The 17,704-nt window shown below is 34.0% G+C and overlaps 2 protein-coding genes and 1 long non-coding RNA gene across 3 annotated transcripts; 2 read left to right on the forward strand and 1 right to left on the reverse strand.

Annotated features, from left to right (window-relative positions):
• On the reverse strand, positions 1-1,082 carry LOC140043310 (uncharacterized). Its single transcript, XR_011844295.1, has 3 exons — positions 1,072-1,082; positions 367-546; positions 1-105 (listed from the first exon to the last, which is right to left on the reverse strand). It is a non-coding gene; the product is annotated as an uncharacterized lncRNA (long non-coding RNA).
• A 3,271-nt stretch (positions 1,083-4,353) lies between these two features.
• LOC140043444 (cytochrome P450 2U1-like) lies at positions 4,354-6,475 on the forward strand. Its single transcript, XM_072087957.1, has 4 exons — positions 4,354-4,702; positions 4,906-5,679; positions 5,979-6,176; positions 6,294-6,475. The coding sequence occupies exons 1-4, from the start codon at positions 4,354-4,356 to the stop codon at positions 6,473-6,475; spliced, it is 1,503 nt and encodes a 500-aa protein (XP_071944058.1).
• Positions 6,476-12,444: 5,969 nt separating this feature from the next.
• Positions 12,445-17,704, forward strand: LOC140043446 (cytochrome P450 2U1-like). Its single transcript, XM_072087958.1, has 6 exons — positions 12,445-12,640; positions 13,900-14,097; positions 14,444-14,812; positions 16,073-16,423; positions 16,664-16,861; positions 17,526-17,704. Exons 1-6 carry the CDS (start codon positions 12,445-12,447, stop codon positions 17,675-17,677), a joined length of 1,464 nt encoding a protein of 487 aa, XP_071944059.1. The 3' UTR covers positions 17,678-17,704.

Consider the following 17,704-nt stretch of genomic DNA (forward strand, 5'->3'; position numbering starts at 1 on the left):
GTTGTGATCGTCTGAGTCGAATACAGTTTGAAAAACTCGGGTCGTCGTCTGCAACCTGTATAGGCAGACAGGTGTCATTGGTTGAGCAGTTGCCACACAAATCTCCTAAACATGAATGGTTTACATATTTTAGATAATGAAAAAGCAAAATCTGTGAAGTCGAGTAACTCCCCTGGTTTTGCAGTCTTAAGGGGCCCTCCAATGTTTAAGAATTACATTGGGCTGCTCGTGCTCTGGGGCTCCTTACGCTCTTGAGCCCATGGGTTAAGCTAGTGAGCGCTCTTAGCCGTTACGTCACTGGTAAATCCTCCACAAGTGCGAAAGAGATCGGTACTTAATTTATGTAAGTTTTTCCAAAAGTCTTACCTTCTACTGGTGAATGGCTTATATCATGAATCAAAAATTGTCCAAAATCCATCACAAACGAAGCAAAATCTTTATCAGGCATATGGTACCTGACTTCGTCTTCTGCTGTCATCATTAAGCTGATTTCTCGTGGGTTAGGAAGAGGAGAGCAATTGTGTGACAGACGTGGAAGCGACCGACCTGATGAGAATAACAATTGTAACTTACGTTCATTAAGCATTTTCTACACTATTAAACTTTATGTGTCAAAAAAATGTGATGAGCCCATATATTGTAGTGCTGGCAGTGATATGGGCACATCACAATGTTTGATACATAATGTTTGATAGTGTAGACAGAGCTTTATACAGCGTCACATGCTAGTCACATATCACTATCATAAGAATTGATTTTAAGATTAAACAATATCACAATTGAAACTTTATTCGAAAATTTGTATGCTTTATTGGATGATAAGTTGTGTTTTTTAATATGTTATTTTATTGATATTTGTCTACCACGACCACACGAATTTCTCATTTGGAATAATAAAGTTTTATAGAATTGAATTAAAGATGCTATATACATTATATGTGCATAGATGCCAATCTAAAGAAGTGAGAGGCATCTTTAAATGTAAGTGTAAGTTAAATAACTATATCTAGGGACGTAGGCTGGGGATGCTGAGGTGCAAAGAAGCTTCATTTTTCATTAATAAAATCCTACCATCTGAATAGTTAGCCGGTCTTATCCTCTCCAATGGGGTGCCAGCCTTCCCCCAGTTTACCTTGAAGTCATTATTACAGGAACCATCAATCGTTCTATACCGCTTCGATGGCGGGCAATCATTGTATACTTTATTGATACCGGCAGCAGGACATACGGGTCTATGGAAATCATGGACAAAATAACACAAGGACTTGAATCAGTCTGTGATATAACGTTCCTTGTTTCTTGCCGTTAAGCTGGCATCCATCCGTCTACCTAATGCTTGGTTCCCACTAGAACGCAACGCAAGGACGTGTAGACGCAACGCAATCGAGTTGACCACTGACAAGCTACAGTTAAAAAAATCCATCGCTTGTGATTGGTCAAATCACTTACTATGCACTTACTTCTGCGTTGCGTCCTAGTGGGAAAACGATTGCAAGTTGGACAGTTAGGCCTACTGACGTAAGATTATTTTTATTTTTAACAATAACATTTTCTAATAATAATAAAGATAAATGGTGCCTACATATACAGATACAATAACAGTATTAATTCGTACCTCCAATACCACCTGTCCTGCTGAAGTAAATTCGAAATCTTAGAATCTGCTTATAAAAGAGATTACAATCATATTTATAAAATTCATATTTGACCTTTAGCTTTAATTTTAATGTTTTAACCATTGCAAACAAAATGGTCATACCTCCGTAACGTCGAAGCTCTGTCTACATCAAAATAGTTTGACAAAAAAAGTGGGATGTGCCCAAATATGGTCACGATATGCCCAAATATGGTAGTGATACGACATCGTTATGTCCATATATTTTTTGTCACACACAATTTGATAGTGTAGACAGAGCTTTAGATTAAATGAAATAATTTTACACATGTATTATATGTTTAACGCCATATGTGCCAAAATATCTTTTTACTAATATTACTCTTAGACTGTAGTTAGTAATAATAATTCGTTTTATATAGCGCCGATAAACACACGTTCTGTAGCCCTACATTAATTATAGATAATTCATGGTACTCACCAACAACGGGTAACAATGTCATAAATATATATATACAGTTACTGAAACAAAATATTAAAATACATAGTTCAATGATATTGTATAGGTTCTTTTAAAAGTTTATTTTGAAAAAAAAACCAGTTCATCGGATTAACAAATTGGGCCTACAAAAAATACTCAACATTAGACACTACATGATTATTAAAGTAATACTAAAAACAAACAATTGTTATATTAATCAATCAATCAATCAATCAATCAATCAATCAAAGTAACATTTATTTCTCTAAATTCATAATAAATAAAAATTAATCGTACAGGACAAAAACTGTAATGAAGAGTTTTAGTTTCAGAGTACCAACAAATGCTAAATATAAAAACTACAATAAGTGAAAGGCTATATACACATAACTGAGGTGTCCTTTCAATTTAAAAGAAAAACTCTTTGATAAACAAAGCACTTTTGATAGGAACTGGTACGTTTTCCTAAAGTTTTGAACCAGTGAACTTAATGCTTTGTTTAAAAGGTGTAGGACAAAAAAATAATGGTCTACTTCGGATATAACCTGTATGCACACATTGCCGTCATATATTATGAGGCAGTATTAATTTAGTACAAACCCTGAAAAATAATAATTATTAATTGAAGGAAAGCAGCTTACCTGATAGCGTATACGATTCGCATTATGCCTGGTTTCTGTGGAATTTGGTGCCGAAAGATCAGTAAAAAAAAACAACCTTGCGACTATAACATATTATTACTTTAAATGCAAGGTTCAAAAATTGATATAATTAATCCACTGAATTACAGTTTTGGTTTGAATAACTGTTTTTTTATACATTGAAATCCCGTTGATCCTAGTAACTAATCCGATTGGATATTTCTACAGCGCGTCACAGCACCATGGTTACTTAACATCAGAAAATCGCGCAAAACAAGTTTTAAGTGATTGATGCACATATAAAATAAGGTTATACTGTAATGCGGATATTGACAGACGATTACTGTGAATGGACTATTCATTTTTATGAATAATTTTTTTTCTAAAACAATAACTTTTAGTCAATGGCCGCAAAAACATTGTTGACGATACGCGCGTCAATAACTTTTACTACACGCCCGTTAAGCTTGGTTCCCACTAGAACGTAACGCAAGGACGTAAACGCAACGTAAGCGTGTTGACCAATGACAAGCGAAGTTATAGACAGTTAGCAATCACAAGCGAATAAGCCATCGCTTGTGATTGGTCAATTCACTTGCGTTGCGTTACGTCCTTGCGTTGCGTCGCTAGTGGGAACCACGCTTTAATAACGGTTACGACACGTGCGTCAATAACCGTTACGGCACGCGCCTAAATAACGTTGCGACACGCGCGTCAATAACCGTTACGACACGTAACTCAATCTTACTCCACCGAGTGAAGGCATAATGTTGTGAAATAAAAAAATAAATGAATGCGCAATTGTTAGTTCTTAATCATGAACAATCACGTTTACTTCACTTCAGATTTGTTACTTACTTGATACTTACGACGAAAATACGTGTATTTAAACGCTAATTATAAAGCACTAAGGCCTACTTTTATTTATGAGTTCTACGCACTAGCGTGTTTTGACTTACTAATAGTAGACCTAAGATAATAATTTATAAATGTGGCACAACATTTTTTTCTTCAGATTACAGTTATATCCATAGTGATATTGAGAATCTTTTATAATTCAGCTTTGCGAACGTCATCACAACAATTGTTTAACAAATGAAATAAAAAGAATAAACTTCATTAAATTAATTTGTGTTGCCATCAATCAAAAAAGGCGGGAGGTGGTCTAGGCAATTCATGGAAACACAAACAAACTGTTTAAAGAAATACCTGCAATAAATGTGATGATAATGAGAAGACCAAATATGAAATAATTACTACCAAATTATACTCATTGTTTATAAGTAAATATGTATTTAAATTGTAAAATAAGAGTTATACACAATTAGACACACAGATCAAAATTTATAACAATAATATTCTTAAAGAAAATTATATGATTAAAGTTAAAATGACCCTTGGAAGCAAAATTTTAATAATGCACTAAGCGAATCGCTTTTGCTATAACCTTTGATTTGTATTTTAAAAATATGTGATACGAAAGTAACCAATCAAATGGCAATAAAAAGTATTATAAAATAAACGAATGCCATGAATCGTACACAGACACATACTCCATAGCGGCTAAGTTAAGTGTTATCTTCACTCACTGTTTATCACTGTTACGTCTAACAAACATGGAGTTTCAGTACGACTTGTTTTATAGAATCAACTTCCAAACGTGTATTCTTGGTATTTTGCTGTTCCTTTTGTACATTACAAGGGATCTACGTCGTAATCTGCTACCGGGACCATGGGGGGTTCCTGGCCTTGGTATAATGCCGTTTTTGGGAAGCCAACCACAAAAGACACTGATGAGATATTCTCGCAAGTATGGTCCAGTGTTTTCAGGATATCTTGGCAGCAGACTGGTGGTTTTCGTCAATGATTACAAGACAATTAGGCAAATGTTTGCTAAATCGGGAGATATATTTAATGATCGTTCGAAACAACTTCTTTTGATGGACGAAATAGGTCACGGAAAAGGTAACTAATAACAGAGATCATGCTTTAATTGGTATTTTGTTTTTTTAAAGCTGTTTCATGTATTTGTTTTGTGATGTTAGTCGCCTTGCTAAAAGCGACATAGATTTTATTAAGCATAAGGTCATGTAATATCAGATTATCATCCTTAAATTTGTTTTTGCCCAAAAACGAACTAATAATCTCATAATTTGTATTTACTTTAGGATTGGTAAATGGGTATTTGCATCTCCAATTAAAAGAAAAAAGAAGATTTCTCATAAAAACATTTCGAAGTTTCGGGATGGGTAAATCAACTTTTGAAAATACAATTGTACATGAACTAGAATACCTGAAAAGTAAACTGATAGAAGTAGCTGATACGTCAGTTGCCTACGACCCTAAACATATCATTGCAAACGCCGTTTCAAACATCACATGTGGAATAGTTTTCGGAAATCGTTACAAGTACGACGATCCAAAGTTTAAACGATTTCTAAGGAAAATGGACGCACTTCTTGAAGCGCTAAGCCTGTCAACTGGTCTGAACTTTCTACCAATCTTAAGATATATTCCCGAGAGCGGTTGGAAAACGGCAATAAAAAACATTGATACGATTATGAATGAATTAATTAAAGTTGAATTGAAAGAGCATGCAGAAACCATTGACTTCAACAATCCACGTGACTTCATCGATGAGTTTTTAAAAGCAAAATCTGAACTTGAAAACGCTGACGAGAATACTGACGCATTTGACAATGAATCGGCCGAACAGATTGTTCTGGAACTTTTTATCGCTGGAACTGAAACAACCGCATCAACTTTAAAATGGGCAATTCTGTACTTAGCTCTTAATCGTGACATCCAGGCTAAGGTGTATGACGAAATTGAATCAGTGTGCGGACAGACCAATCCTCCAACTTTGAAAGACCGACCGAAACTTGTGTACACTGAGGCAGTGATGATGGAAGTGACCCGTATCCGACCCGTTGCTCCATTAGGTAAATAATAATCGTTTTGTATTGTACCTGAACATTTATTCTTATTAATTGGGTATCAGTACCACAGTATATTTAAGGTCAACATTAGATATTTCATATCATGCATGTTTTAATGTAAACGTTGAAATAAATATATAAATACTTTATTGCAATTTATAGTACAAAAATTGAAATACGAATTGAAGTTGAACAATTCAGCAAATTAGGAAAAATTAAGAATAATAATAAGAATAATAATAATTATAAACATGGGAAATAATAATAATAAATAAATTTACACACACTGTTTTTATATTCAGGTGTTCCACATGCTGTTCTACACGATACGTACTATGAGGGGCATTTTATACCAAAAGGTACAACCGTTATACCAAATATATGGGCAGTGATGCATGACCAAACCACATGGCATGAACCAGAGAAATTTAAACCAGAACGATTTATTGATGAAAAAAGTAATCTAATCAAAATTGAACAGTTAATCCCATTCTCAGTTGGTAGGTTATTTCTTTTCAGTACCTAAAATGTGTAAGCCTAGTTTTAGAACTATAATAGAAGAAATCTCTTTTATTAGTCTGCTGCAGAAAAGTATAACTAATATGATTTTTTTATAGGTCGCCGTTCATGCCCAGGAGAGCAATTAGCACGTATAAATCTGTATTTGTTCTTCACACACTTAGTTCATCAGTTCAAGTTTGAATTACCTCCAGACAAGCCGAGACCAACAACAGAACCACATGTTGGAGCAACCTTATCTCCCAAGCCATATCAACTGATAATCACCAAAAGAAATTAAATCAAGATTAAGCAACTGAAATTATAACCCACCTGAGTAGATTCTTTTCATTTGATTGGAATGACGTTATCACCCAAGCCATATCAACTGATAATCACAAATCGAAATTAGATTGTAATAATAATAATAATAATATTAATAATAATATTCTAACTAGCAGTGACCTTAATATGTAGTTTTAAACTAATTCTCATGGGATGAGTAAGTAAAAACTGGTGTAGGCTATTATCTATATATAAATTTACGTAAGGGTAAAATTCGGTAAATCGCGCGTTATTTTTAGAATGTTTACTCGATGGTATATATAAAGTTGGTTAGAATCTCGGTACTGATTTTAACCATCTGATGTAACTATGTTTACTAATTAAATTGAGTTAGATAATTAGTTATTGACGATTAAAACTAATTTAGGTTCAACGATTTGCCCCAAATAGGGGTGTTTCGTGGTCGTGATATGCACTGTCTAATGGATATCCAACTTGAAAAATACCCACAGACAATAATGCGAGGATGCTTCGCATTTTCCTATCTCCTCCTACGATAATTGTTTTTAATAGCTGAAAACCGGTTGAACAGCTCGAGTACAGTATCATAATGTTGAAGACAGGCCGATTTAAAAAAAAAAAAACTATTTTGATAGATTTAATATACGTTTATACAAATGTATTGATTTGCGATGAAGGAAACATTCCAATCCCTCAGACTCCCAGTTTGTAGGTAAATTTATGAGCCCTTGGTTAAACACAAGTAGGTAAATTTGGAGAATAGGCTAAACTTAAAACTGAGATGCAATACTTTGACAATATTGTAAATACGTATTAACCATGTTTGGTCGCCATTTGAATCGAAATTGTCTTACTGTGAATGTGGTTACTGTTAGATATATAAACACATATACAAAGAACATTTATTACTGTGACTGTGGGTAGGCTCTACTGCTGGATATATAAACACATAATATACAATTAAAAACTTTATTACTGGCAGTTGCTTCTCAACGTTTGTATTAATTAATAATTACAAAAAATCTAAACGTCGTAGTGGTGTATCGTTACATGTACACTATTTCAATCGACTATAACAGGGACAGCTTTAAAAAAGTATTAAATCGTAAATGTTTACTGTGTTTAGTGGTATATTATTGATAGGCATAAAACATTTAAAACAATATTTCGATAGATAGATCGATAGGGAATACATTTAAAAATTGTTCTTCCCATCTTCTTCCCCATCCCTCAACTATAATGTTATATACAAAACACAAATTGGGTTTGTTTAAATGAGTTCAAATAAAACATTTGGACTCATTTTTTTCAAGTTTCTCCTTCGGAAGTAGGCCTAATTCTCAGGGTGCTAATTTTAGTTGATTACATAAATCATCGTGTCTATTTATTCGTTTCTGTAAACGACAATGTACTATAGTCCTGCGGTACGTACATTTGAAATCGCCAGTTTTTTTTACGCTGAAATTACTGTGTATTCGAGAACCATCTGTGGACACTACCTAGATGTAGAGATCTAGTTTATAGAATAAATAAATAAATCGAATAGTAATTGTGATGGTAAGTTGTTTTTTATTTTGATTTTTTTGCTTTAAGTGGTGAAACCTATTATTTCCACATTTCGAAAATGTTCAATGTAAAATCACCAGAAGAATTCAAATAAAAAATAGTATCATTAGCAATATGGGATGGAATATATTTAATTCTTTGAATAGAATATATATTTATCAAACAATAGATGTAAAAATAAATCATTAAAAACACCTTATTGTAAATATAATTATAATATAAAATTAATTACTAAAATGACAACATATGGAAGGATAACAAAAACAAAATCACAATTTTATTAATAAGCGACTTCGATAATTCTAGAGGGCGCCTTTTTAGTCCAGCGCGACGATGTATTATAATCATCGCGCTGGCCTAGAGAGGCCTAGATGGATCGCGACGATGTAAATTTATATCATCGCGCTTGCCTAGAGAGGCCTAGATGGATCGCGACGATGTAAATTTATATCATTGCGCTGGCCTAGAGAGGCCTAGATGGATCGCGACGATTCATGTAAATTTATATCATCGCGCTGGCCTAGAGAGGCCTAGATGGATCGCGACGACTCATGTAAATTTATATCATCGCACTGGGGTGTCACGAAACCTAAGACCACGAAAGCTAAGACCCCCTAAGACCTAAGATCACGAAAGCTAAGACCCAAGACCTAAGATTACAAATATTTATCTTTCGCACCTGCCTTGTATTTTAACTCCCAACATTTATTCTGAATACCACACCTTAGAATTGGCACTTTTATGAAAAAGAATCACATAAAAAGTAACAAATACATTTTTAAATTGATGATTTTACAGACGTTTTTCTCGCACACAAACTGTTTGCAAATTTCGCATGACTAGCCTACAGTACAGTAGGCCTACCCCTAAGAAAGGCAGGTGCGTAAGAAAAACATCCTCTGAACCAACACAATGGAGTAAATATATACTAACAAACAACCCGTCAAGTTTGTTTGTTGTAAAGAAAAAAATATACATTTACTCAACGGGCGAAAATAATGTGAGTTTATCTATGTTTTGCAGTAGTATTTAATTATATTTATGGTAATAAATGAAACCTACTGTGTTTAAAATTATGTATGGATAAACAAGTATTGTTTTTAAGCTGTAATATATCTTAGAATTTGTAATCTTAGGTCTTGGGTCTTAGCTTTCGTGATCTTAGGTCTTAGGGGGTCTTAGCTTTCGTGGTCTTAGGTTTCGTGACACCCCATCGCTGCGATGATAAGTTAATGCGTCATAGAACCTTTATAAATATAAATCAACTAAATGACATAGTGAATGTCCATGGAGGACCGGCCTTTGGGTTAATTTGGGCATAAAGTCCCTTAATTACCGAAGGTGGTGCACAGGGAGATTTATTCTATAGACATATATTATGAACCCACATGTTCACCCCACGTACTATTTACAATACAGTAGGTCTATTGTAGCCCCAACATAGAGAACCCAAACAATCGACCCTTGGGTTCATTTGGGCAAATCCATAATATAAATGTTCTTCAAAGATCAAGGGTGCACATTTAGTTTCATTCCATATGGTTAAATCTGTTTACCCCATTCTAATTTCTAATACAGGGCCTTATGTAGCGGACCACATAGAGATCCCAAAAGGGTCCTTATAGGGTTCATATTTGGGTAAGTCCCTATGGGTTATTATAGAATTCTGTGTGTACAGGAAACTTTTTTCTGTATGGGCCAGCCTATTGGGACCAAATGTTTGACCGATTTCGATTACAGAGCCGGTATGACCCATAGAGAACAGAAAAGATCTGATCCTATATAAGGATCCCATGTGAGATTATTCGGAAAAACTTTATAGGTTTTTTCATGAAGAGAAGGTATCCTTTCCCCACCCCTACCACTTTGAATTAAAATCCATAAATAGGCTCCTTGTACAGTATTTAAAAGGTCAATACACACAAAAGTTATTTTTCAAACATTATAATCCATTAGAGTGAATGTAAGTATCTATTATTATTATAAACAACAATGTTCGCCTAGTATCAACTATTTTTTAAAATTTAGATGAAAGTGTGTCAAATGTTAATACACACAGAATACATGTTCCAGTCATTTTTTGAAAACATTTTTAATTATGACAAGTATAAACATATACATTGCGAACAATTTGACACCAAAACTGGCTCCCTCTACGACAAATATTTATTATTTATATTATCAAAGAAAATTAATTTATTTCAAAGGTCAATAACCCCACTTCTGGTCATTTTCAAGTAAGATCCTCTTTTAAACTGAATATAAACATATATCTTGGGAACAATTTGCACCTAGTTTTAATTCTCTCCGACCTGCCGTTACTTAGATATGACGAAGAGAGATCAAAGGTCAAAATTGCTAAAAATGGGGTTTCCGGTCAATTTTACATTCTGTTAGAGCTAATATAACCATATACATTGTGAACAATTTGACACCAATATTAACTCAATATGTCTAGTAATTCCAGAGATATAGCATGTTTGCATGAAAATAGCGGCCATTTTGTTTATGCTAATTACGCAAATTGCTCAATGCAATGCAGTAAAAAAATTCTTCATTCTGATGATATCGAGAATCAAAATCCATAAAAAAAAACTATAAAAAACATTGCAAGGTTAAACCCCTTGGCTGACTGGTTCTTGGGAAGCTCTCGCCTCGTACATCCTGGCGTTCTAAATTGCCATTTATCTGCCAATGCATATGTTGCTGAATGTGAAAGGCTTCGCAGTATCCGTCACCAACAGAGTAGTTAAAAACCTAATTGCAGATGCTGAATACAAATATTTTAACAAATAAATGAACCCAACAGACTCATCCGTAGCAGAGAAGTACTTAGCTTAACTAAATAATATTTTGGACCTGGGGGGTTATCGTCTGCCATGACGGGATTGGGCCATATAGTAGATATTAATTGTGTTTTATTTTTTCATATTTAGAGAGCATATTTATTTGAATATACATGTTACCACATTACACCCAAACAATATATGCCTCCCCGAATAAACTCCTCCTCCTATACATGGAATCCAGGGATGTGATACTACATCCCACCTATCCGGTATAGGAGGGGTGCTTACAATGGAAAAGGTGTGCTTCTGTTAAACAAACTTCTCCTAAAAGGAAATTTGCATTGGTAGCTATATACTGTATAAAGGGAACTATGGAGACTTTGGACAATCTAAATTTTTGAAGGTTCTGTGAGAAATTAGCAAAAAGCAAAATTAATATAATAAATAAAATATATTCACCAACAACTAATGCTGCAACTATTTCCTTGATACAGCAGTGGATACTCTTTAATGACGTGATATTTTTTTAATTTTTTTTATTTTATTCGGTATATAAAAATATATTACAAAACGACAGTCAAGGACTGAAATGAAATGTATTACAAATGACAAATGCTGATATGTGTCCACTGACGACGACACTACCACTGTTTGTGAAGAATGTCACGGCATCAGCACATGCTCAATTTCTATCTATAGACAGAGGATGATAACCTGAAAATGAAAGTGAATGGATAAATAGATGGCAAGATTGTAGTTTATTGTTGTCACAGACTACAATGTAAATGAACTAAGTTTTAGTAGAGACAGTGGTCATATGCATTATAATGCATATGACTATGTTGTCTATTATTATAACTGTTCTGATATTTTGATACTTAAATTAATATGTATATTGCAGTTGAAATGTTTTAAACTAAGAAATATAAAAGGCACTGTAAAAAAAAAATCAGGTGGTAGTGGTGTTTATTATCAGTCCGGTTGTATATGTATTATGTTACTCTGTATTTTGCTATATTATCTGTGGAAATAAATGTTATTATTATTCGCCAACCAACAAAACGGACTGAATTCTGCTTTCGGGCACGCTCTCCAGACTGACCCCATATAAAAAATCTACGATCACTGCTTGATCCTTGCCGAAAAGGAGCCGCCCCCCGACCCCACCCTCCCTCCCTGCAAAATTCTAGGCTTTCGTGTTACATATTCATTCTGTATTTTCACGTGCTAGCTCATTCGTCTAATAACACGTGTACGTATTTAGTACGTCCTTATGCTAAAGGTTAATATGTAAAATGGAAATAGAAAGGAAATACATCTTGGTTTGTAAATTACGGTATATGAATAGAGTATCCTGATCAGGCGTTTATTGTATGCGTAGACGTCACGTGCTCCGTATTGCAAATTCTGACTATCTGTGTCACTTGGTCACATTCATTTCTTGGGGTTACGTCAATATGAACTTTCTCTTTTCATTTTGTGGAATCAACTTCCAAACTTGTATTATTGGAATTACAATTTTGTTGTTTCTTTTGTACATTACAAGGGATCTGCGTCGTAACCTGCTGCCAGGACCATGGGGATTCCCGGCCTTTGTATCATTTTATTCATGGGTAGTCAACCACAAAAGACACTGACACGTTATTCTAAGAAGTACCGTACAGTGTTTTCGGGTTATTTTAGAATCAGACTAGTGGTTTTCGTCAATGATTTCAAGTCCATGAAGCAGATGTTTGTTAAATCGGGAGACACTTTCAATAATCGTTCGAAACTTCTTGTCGTTGACGAAGCGTCTCACGGAAAAGGTAACGTATTGACTGTGCTTATCTTTATACAAAACAACAACTAAAAAGTTAAATGATCACCTTTACTATTGGCCTCACATTTTCTTAGACCACCATATTTTGGAAACTCATGTATTCTACTTTGACTCAAGGCGAGAAGCATACAGTATTCCTTCTTTGACTTGTGTATTTACCCAGCCGAAACAATATAATAATCTCATCATTATGATTACTTTTTAAGGACTAGCAAGTGGCTATTTGCATCTTCAGTTAAAAGAGAAAAGAAGGTTTACCATGAAAATATTTCGGAGTTTGGGAATAGGTAAATCAGAATTTGAAACTACTATTGTACACGAACTAGAATACCTGAAAAGTAAACTGTTAGAAGTTGCTGACACGTCAGTTGAATACGATCCTAAACATATCATCGAGAACGCCGTTTCAAACATCATATGTGGAATAGTTTTTGGAAAACGTTACAAGTACGACGATCCAAAATTCAAACGATTTATCAGTTTAATGTACGACAATTTTGAATTATTATCCCAGTCTGCAGTTCTGAACTTTCTACCGGTTTTCAAATTATATTCCTAGGAGCGGTTGGAAAACGGTATTGACAAACTTTTATACGATTATGAATGAATTCATTAAAGTTGAATTGAAAGAGCATGCAGAAACCATTGACGTCAACAATCCACGTGACTTCATTGATGAGTTTTTAAAAGCAAAATCTGAACTTGAGAGTGCTGGTGAGAATACTGATGCATTTGACGATGAATCGGCCGAACAAGTTGTTGTTGATCTTCTTTTCGCGGGAAGTGAACAACCGCAACATCTTTAAAATGGGCAATTCTTTACTTAGCTCTCTATCCAGAGATTCAGGCGAAGGTGTATGACGAAATTGAATTAATGTGCGGACAGACCAATCCTCCAACTTTGAAGGACCGATTGAAACTTGTGTACACTGAGGCCGAAGTGATGATGGAGGTGAGGTGATCCGTATTCGACCCGTTGCTCCATTAGGTAAATCATCGTCCAATTATGATCGGCGCATCCATAGGCTACTGTATGTGTCTAAATCTAGTAATAGTAAACAAAACAGTAATGACCAATTTCACAATTTATACCGGTGGTTTTAATTCATCATTAATAACAAGGCCACATACATGGCTGCAGTCGAGTGTGAATATTTGAGTTGTGTTTACCGACCGACAGACAAAGTGAGCTATAGATTTTCTATGTGTATTGACACTTTTTTACATTAATATTTCCTTGCACAGGTGTGCCACATGCTGTTCTGCACGATACGTACTACGAGGGGCATTTTATACCAAAAGGTACAACCGTTATACAAAATATTTGGGCAGTGATGCATGACCAAACCACTTGGCAGGAACCAGACAAATTTAAACCAGAAAGATTTATCGATGAAAAATGTAATCTCATTAAAAGTGAGGAGTTAATTCCATTTTCTATTGGTAGGTATTGAACATAAAGATTACCAAGGCCTAATGATACATGATAAAATTGATAATCAAACATTTATATAGAGCCAATTAAACAAAAAAATGATCAAAAATAAACATATGATAATTGATGATATATGATACTGATAATGATACATGATAATAATAATAAAGATTTCTAATCCTTCTCTAACGCACCCAAAAGTACCCAAGACGCTTTTTATACCGCCACATGACGGAGCTTACTCAATCCAATTTCCAATCTAAATGTTTTCGATGCCGTAAATTAGTGTAAAGTGTATCAATTATTATTTAAATTTTATATTATTCTGTCTTTTGCATTTTTATTTCCTAATAGGTCGTCGTGCCTGTCCAGGGGAACAATTAGCAGGCAAGGAACTATATTTGTTTTTCTCACATTTAGTGAAAATATTTCGGAGTTTGGGAATAGGTAAATCAGAATTTAAAACTACTATTGTACACGAACTAGAATACCTGAAAAGTAAACTGATAGAAGTAGCTTATACGTCAGTTGCATACGACCCTAAACATATCATTGAAAACGCCGTTTCAAACATCACATGTGGAATCGTCTTTGGAAAACGTTACAAGTACGACGATCCAAAATTCAAACGATTTCTCAGTTTAATGTACGAAAATTTTGAATTATTATCCCAGTCTGCAGTTATGAACTTTCTACCGGTTTTCAAATATATTCCTAGGAGCGGTTGGAAAACGGTATTGACAAACTTTTATACGACTAGATGGTACGCTCGCTTCGCTCGCGTACCATCTAGGTCGTGCCCACAGATGGTTCTCGAATACACAGTAATTTCAGCGTTAAAAAACTGGCGATTTCAAATGTACAATAATGCAGGACAATAATATATGTCGTTTACAGGAACGATTAAATAGACACTGTGATTTATGTACTCAACTAAAATTAGCACACTGGGAATTACTTCCGAAAGAGAAAGTTGTCACAAAATGAGACCAATTGTTTAAGTCAAATTTAAACAAACTTAATTTGTGTTTTGTATGTAACATTATGGTTGAGAGATGGGGAAGAGGATGGGTGCAAAGAGGAACAATTTTAAAATATATTCTTTATTTTGTAACGAAATATTAATTAACATGTTTTACAAATAATATACCACTAAACACAGTAAAACATTGCGATGTAATACTTTGTTGAAACTATCACCGTTGTAGTCGATTGAAATAGTACAGTACATACACTACGACGTATGTTTATATATAATGTTAAACAATTTGTGAAAACCACCTCTATTCGGGGCAAATCATAAATTCGATTTAATCGGTAATAAATATTAAATTACGGCGACTGAAAACGCTAGCTCATTATCCGTTTAAAAAAAAATTATATCCAACCTCTGCAGCACAGATTGAAAAAAAAAATGGATCGAATTTCTGTTATGAGTATACAGTACTTTCCTTTACGACGCCTGAGGGAATAGAGACTTGTGGAACGACACAGAGATTGGACTGTTCCATTCATCGCAAATCAATACATTTGTATAAACGTATATTAAATCTATCAAAATAGTATTTTTTTAAGAAAATCGGCCTGTCTTCAACATTATGATGCTGTACTCGAGCTGTTCAATCGGTTTTCAGCTATTAAAAACAATTATCGTAGGAGGAGATAGGAAAATGCGAAGCATCCTCGCATTATTGTCTGTGGGTATTTTTCAAGTTGGATATCCATTAGACAGTGCATACCACGACCACGAAACACCCCTATTTGGGGCAAATCGTTGAACCTAAATTCGTTTTAATCGTCAATAACTAATTATCTAACTCAATTTAATTAGTAAACATAGTTACATCAGATGGTTAAAATCAGTACCGAAAGTACGAACCAACATTATATACCATCGAGTAAAAATTATAGAAATAAACCGCGATTTATCGAATTTTGCCCTTACGTAAATTTATATATAGATTATGAATGAATTTATTAAAGTTGAATTGAAAGAGCATACAGAAACCATTGACGTCCACAATCCACGTGATTTCATCGATGAGTTTTTAAAAGCAAAATCTGAACTGGAAAACGCTGGTGAGAATACTGATGCATTTGACGATGAATCGGCCGAACAAGTTGTTGTTGATCTTTTTTTCGCAGGAACTGAAACAACCGCAACATCTTTAAAATGGGCAATTCTGTACTTAGCTCTCTATCCAGAGATTCAGGCGAAGGTGATGTCAGTATGTGGACAGACCGACCCTCTAACATATAAAGACCGACCGAAACTTGTTTACACTGAGGCAGTGATGATGGAAGTGACCCGTATCCGACCCGTTACTCAATTAGGTAAATCATCGTCTGATTATCTGCGCATCCATAGGCTATACTGTAATGTTTCTGAGTCTAGTAATAGTAAAAAAAAAATAACATGACCAATTGGACAATTTATATACCTGTTATTTTCATTCATCGTTCATAAAAAATATAAAGTCTAGAAATTAATTACAGCCTAGTCTTAAATTATCGTTTTGAAATACTATTATTTTTAATGTGTATTGACATTTTTTACATTAATGTTTCCAACAGGTGTACCGCATGCTGTTCTGCACGATACGTACTACGAGGGGCATTTTATACCAAAAGGTACAACCGTTATACAAAATATTTGGGCAGTGATGCATGACCAAACCACTTGGCAAGAACCAGACAAATTTAAACCAGAAAGATTTATCGATGAAAAATGTAATCTCATTAAAAGTGAGGAGTTAATTCCATTTTCTATTGGTAGGTATTCAACATCAAGTTTATCAAAAGTAGGCCTAATGGTACATGATACATGATAAAGATGTATTGTCTCCCTGTAAAATAATGTTTACAATTTTTGTTGTTGAATATACCATTTTAATGTTACGTAACTATCCACTTTGACAAAAAATTTGATCTAAACAAAACTTATTTACCTGAAAAAACTGTAATTTAAAGCAAAACAAAATGGCCAAATTGGCTGCCAGCCAATGGATTGGTTGAATTTAACCATTTATTATGTTATTTTATAAATATAAACATTATTTTTTTGTTTTTTTTTCTATGGAAGTGATTAACTTTATTAAAACTACAAAAATAACCTACTAACGTCTGATTTAATAACCTGATCTAATAATTCATTTTAGAGGACAATAGATCTTTAATAATCAAACATTCATATAGCGCCAATTAAAAAAATGATAAAAAAAAGATGTTAATCAAAAATGATAATTCATGATGATACATGACACTAATAATGATACATGATAATAATAAAGATGTCTAATCTAAAATTACCCAAGGCGATTTTAATAGCTCCACATGACGAAGCTTACTCAATCCAATTCCAATCTAATTTAACAGTGTATCAATCATTATTTAAATTGTATATTATTCTGTCTTTTGCATTTTTATTTCCTAATAGGTCGCCGTGCCTGTCCAGGGGAGCAATTAGCCCGCATGGAAATGTATCTGTTTTTCACACATTTAATTTATCAGTTCAAGTTTGAATTACCTCCAAACAAGCCGAAACCAACAACAAAACCACATGTTGGATTAACGTTATCTGATAACTGATAATCACCAACAGAAATTAAATTTTAA

The sequence above is a fragment of the Antedon mediterranea genome, chromosome 3 (genome assembly GCF_964355755.1).
Source record: "Antedon mediterranea chromosome 3, ecAntMedi1.1, whole genome shotgun sequence".
Taxonomy (NCBI): Eukaryota; Metazoa; Echinodermata; class Crinoidea; order Comatulida; family Antedonidae; genus Antedon; species Antedon mediterranea.